Raw genomic sequence first — 3,433 nt, 5'->3', positions numbered from 1 at the left:
CTACTAAAGGGCTTGCGGCAACCACGATGATCCTCTCTCCATATCTCCGAAACACCAATTTCAGACAAATACCAGATGCTCGGCCATAAAATACCCCATAATGTCAAAAGCAAATACAACTATGGCCAAAAAGATGGTTGAGACTACTCTGGCTCCTTACTTTACTATCTTCTGAGTAAAAGAGGCGGTGGAAGTAGATGGCAATATCTCGATAGGTAAAGACAAGGAGCCGCGTAGGTGCGTCATCACTATTCCACGTGTTGGAAACGATTAAGTTGATTTTTGTGGGACGCTTTGCTAGGGCAGTAACCATTCCTTCCTACATCGAATTGGCACATGCCTCTGCACAGAATGCAGAGATCTTCTCCTCTTTTGCTACCTATACTTGGTTTTGCATCTGCCGACCGAATCTCTAGATAATTGAGGGTGTTGCAGTGTCCAGGTTTTTGCACTTAAGCTTACTTATAGTGTCTGATTGACCGTAGACTTAGAGGGGCCATCTGCAGATTTCAAGCACACCTCTGCTTCATGCAATCCAAGGAGGAGGGACGAAATAGAAGCACAAGTCTTTAAAACGCCAGATAAGTGCTTTAGCAAAAGTCTTGAGAAAATTGCGAGATCAGAACATCCACAACCTGTAAATTTAATGGAATGCGAAGTACATGAATAGGAATAGTGCTGATATCTAGGGTTACAGGCACATCTAGCGTGTATCATTTCCCTAAGCATGGTCTGCTAAGCATAAAAATTAGCATGTTCTCCAAGTTTCTCAAACCCTCAACAGCGTGTAAAGTAAGTAAACCAGCTTTCCACTCGACTTGGTGATTCGATTTGTTCAATGATATAGGGCTATAGGGTGGATTAGGTCACAAACAATTACACAGAATTAATGACCAGTGATCAGCGAAGAGCTCATGCTATTTTATAAGAAGGAGAAATGCTCTGAGTTCTAGAATTGTTCTGATTTCAAGAAACAATGAAGTGATTTGGCATCCCAATATGTTTGGGAAGTACTTTTATTAAAGTTGCTATATGACTGAACTACATTATGCCATCATCTTACAATGGCCTTTCTCAAAATGTTCAAAATGTTTGAAATTTGCATACGGCGCGCTTTATTCTATCATATGCAAAAATAGGCTTCTAAATGAGCTATTTCACACCACTACTTCATATTTACTGTCCACACGTCACAAATCAATATTACGATATGGAGGTAAAATACAAAAAATTCAAAAAATATGTTTTGCTTTAATTCATTTTTTATTAACAAGTTAGCTTTAGCAAATGACTGATTTACTTTCTGTATTTTAGTTTAGGTGTGTGTGGTTATTTTGACTTCACTTCTCAAGGCGAAGTTTTGGAATGACATCTGCTCTCAGTGGACAGCCTCTGCTCAGGATATCATGTTAGTTATACTTGTACATCCGTGTTTTCGGCGTTCCTTTTTTAATTTAATAATCTGTGTTATCGCGCATTTAACTCTTGCCTGCGTCCGCGTCAATATAAATGAAGAATAGTCCCTCGGACAATTTGATCACTTTAGTTTCACTCCATAAATGCTTTGCTGGCGCGTGAATTTAGTAAATCCTAATGAGGAAAACGCTTCTCCCTTCATTTTATTAATTAATTTCCAATTTGTTAGATGTAGACCCATATCAGTGTCGCAGATGTGGAAAGTGCTTTTCCCAGCGTGCATATCTAACACGACACAGAGATTTTTCACCATAGCAAGTCTCCAACACTCTATGCGTGCATGGCAATAAGGTCAACTCTTATTTTCCTATGATATATAAATGTTTTTCAAGCGTGACAGTGTAGCATAGTGACAAAGTGAAATTAGTTTTATTAACACAATATGTAATACTTACATCTTGCGTTTAGAATTGCCTATATTGCATAATACAAAGGCATACCGACCTGTACGAATCTGTTGTAGTGCCGTAGGCTTCTGGTTATGCGGGTGCAAAATTTATGGGTGGATGTGGCAAGGTGATGCTTAGAAAGAAAGTTTTCAAAAGGCATAAGCAATTGAAGCACGTGCTTAAGGAATGCTCTTCTCTGACTGAACAAATGACACTGCATAATCTTGAAGGTGCTTAAGAAATTAAGTACGTAAGCAATTAATCAATGAAGGATTTGTAGAGGCCAATTTGGTATTATTTTAACATTTCCGGTTAAAAGGGGTTTATTTTATCCCTTTACGTTATGCTTCATCGGTTGTTGTCGCTCTCCTGTTTGCTCAATTCACCAAACAACTAGTTTTATTCTACTCATACAAATGGGCATTTTAGCCCTTTTAAGCAGGAGTGATTCCATTAGTCATGTTGCAGCCATTCACAAGTTTAGGTCAAAATTTTGTATTTGTTGCAAATGCCTTTGTTGTTTCTAAATAGAGAGGTCGTTGAAGTGCGAACATTGCGAGCAGGCGTTTTTGCGTAGCAGGACTTTGAGCCGTCACTTTCTAAAGGTTCATGAAAGTGAGCCGACTTCATTGATAAAAACTTTTTTGGGTTTTTTCGATGGACTATGTTAATGTACCTGACGTGAAAAAAAATTTTCGAGTATTAGTTCTTTGAAACTCCACCTCTACGAGTCCAAATCATTGGTTCAAATCATTCCCAGATGATACTTATGACCAATTTTGGCAATCACTTACTGACTTTTAACCTATTTTTTTGAATTTTGTTTTTTTTTCCAGGGGATTTTATTTGGTACCAAAGTTTTGTAGTGAAGAGGGCCTTCGCCTGCTGGCATTGCAAGAAATCTTTTTTGCGCCAAGGCTATTTAAATGAACACATTTCTAGGGTTCATGAGGGTGAGTTGAGCAATTTCCTAATACCAATCTTAATATCAAAAAGCGTTTCATTCTTATCACCTTTACATTACTTTTAGGAAGGTAGCCGTTTACTTGCCAGAAGTGTGGTAAGGCCTTCTCCCGTCGAGGCATTTTAAGAAACCACATTTCTGCGGATCATGAGAGTAGGTTAATTAACATCAGCATGATAGCCATAATCAACAATTAAATACGCATTTTTAATAATTAAATACATTTTACATTTTACTACCTTAAAATTGCCTTTAGAGAAGAGACCTTTCACGTGCGAGAATTGTCATAAATCCTTCACGCAACGATGTCATTTATCCAGTCATATTTCTGCGATTCATGATAGTTTGTTAATTAACATCAGCATAATAGCCGTAATCAACATTTAAATGCGCATTTCTTGGTACACAAATGCATTTTACATTTAATTACTTTAACATTGTTTATAGAGGAAAAACCGTTCACGTGCGAGATTTGTGGTTATACCTTCACGCAGCGATGTAATTTAAACGCACACATTTCTGTGGTTCATGAGGGTGAGTGAAGCGATGTTAATGTACTTATCTTAATCTATTTTCAAAAAATTATTTCTTGACTTTTAGCTGC

At 37.5% G+C, this 3,433-nt stretch overlaps 1 protein-coding gene across 1 annotated transcript in view; it reads left to right on the top strand. All coding sequences in view use genetic code 11, as the record gives it.

The window, feature by feature from the left end:
- EGR_10586 (hypothetical protein) overlaps positions 1-1,369 on the top strand; it is a gene marked incomplete at both ends in the record, with an annotated part of 7,224 nt that extends 5,855 nt beyond the window's left edge. The window contains 2 exons of the mRNA XM_024499835.1: positions 1,026-1,273; positions 1,320-1,369. Of these exons, the coding sequence (XP_024345756.1) occupies positions 1,026-1,273; positions 1,320-1,369 (298 nt within the window). The remainder of the gene's footprint in view (positions 1-1,025; positions 1,274-1,319) is intronic.
- Between the last annotated feature and the right edge of the window lie 2,064 nt (positions 1,370-3,433).

The sequence above is a fragment of the Echinococcus granulosus genome (genome assembly GCF_000524195.1).
Source record: "Echinococcus granulosus chromosome Unknown EG_S00237, whole genome shotgun sequence".
Classification (NCBI taxonomy): Eukaryota; Metazoa; Platyhelminthes; class Cestoda; order Cyclophyllidea; family Taeniidae; genus Echinococcus; species Echinococcus granulosus.
Note: the sequence above shows the minus strand (reverse complement) of the source record. Positions and strands in the feature narration are given on the sequence as shown.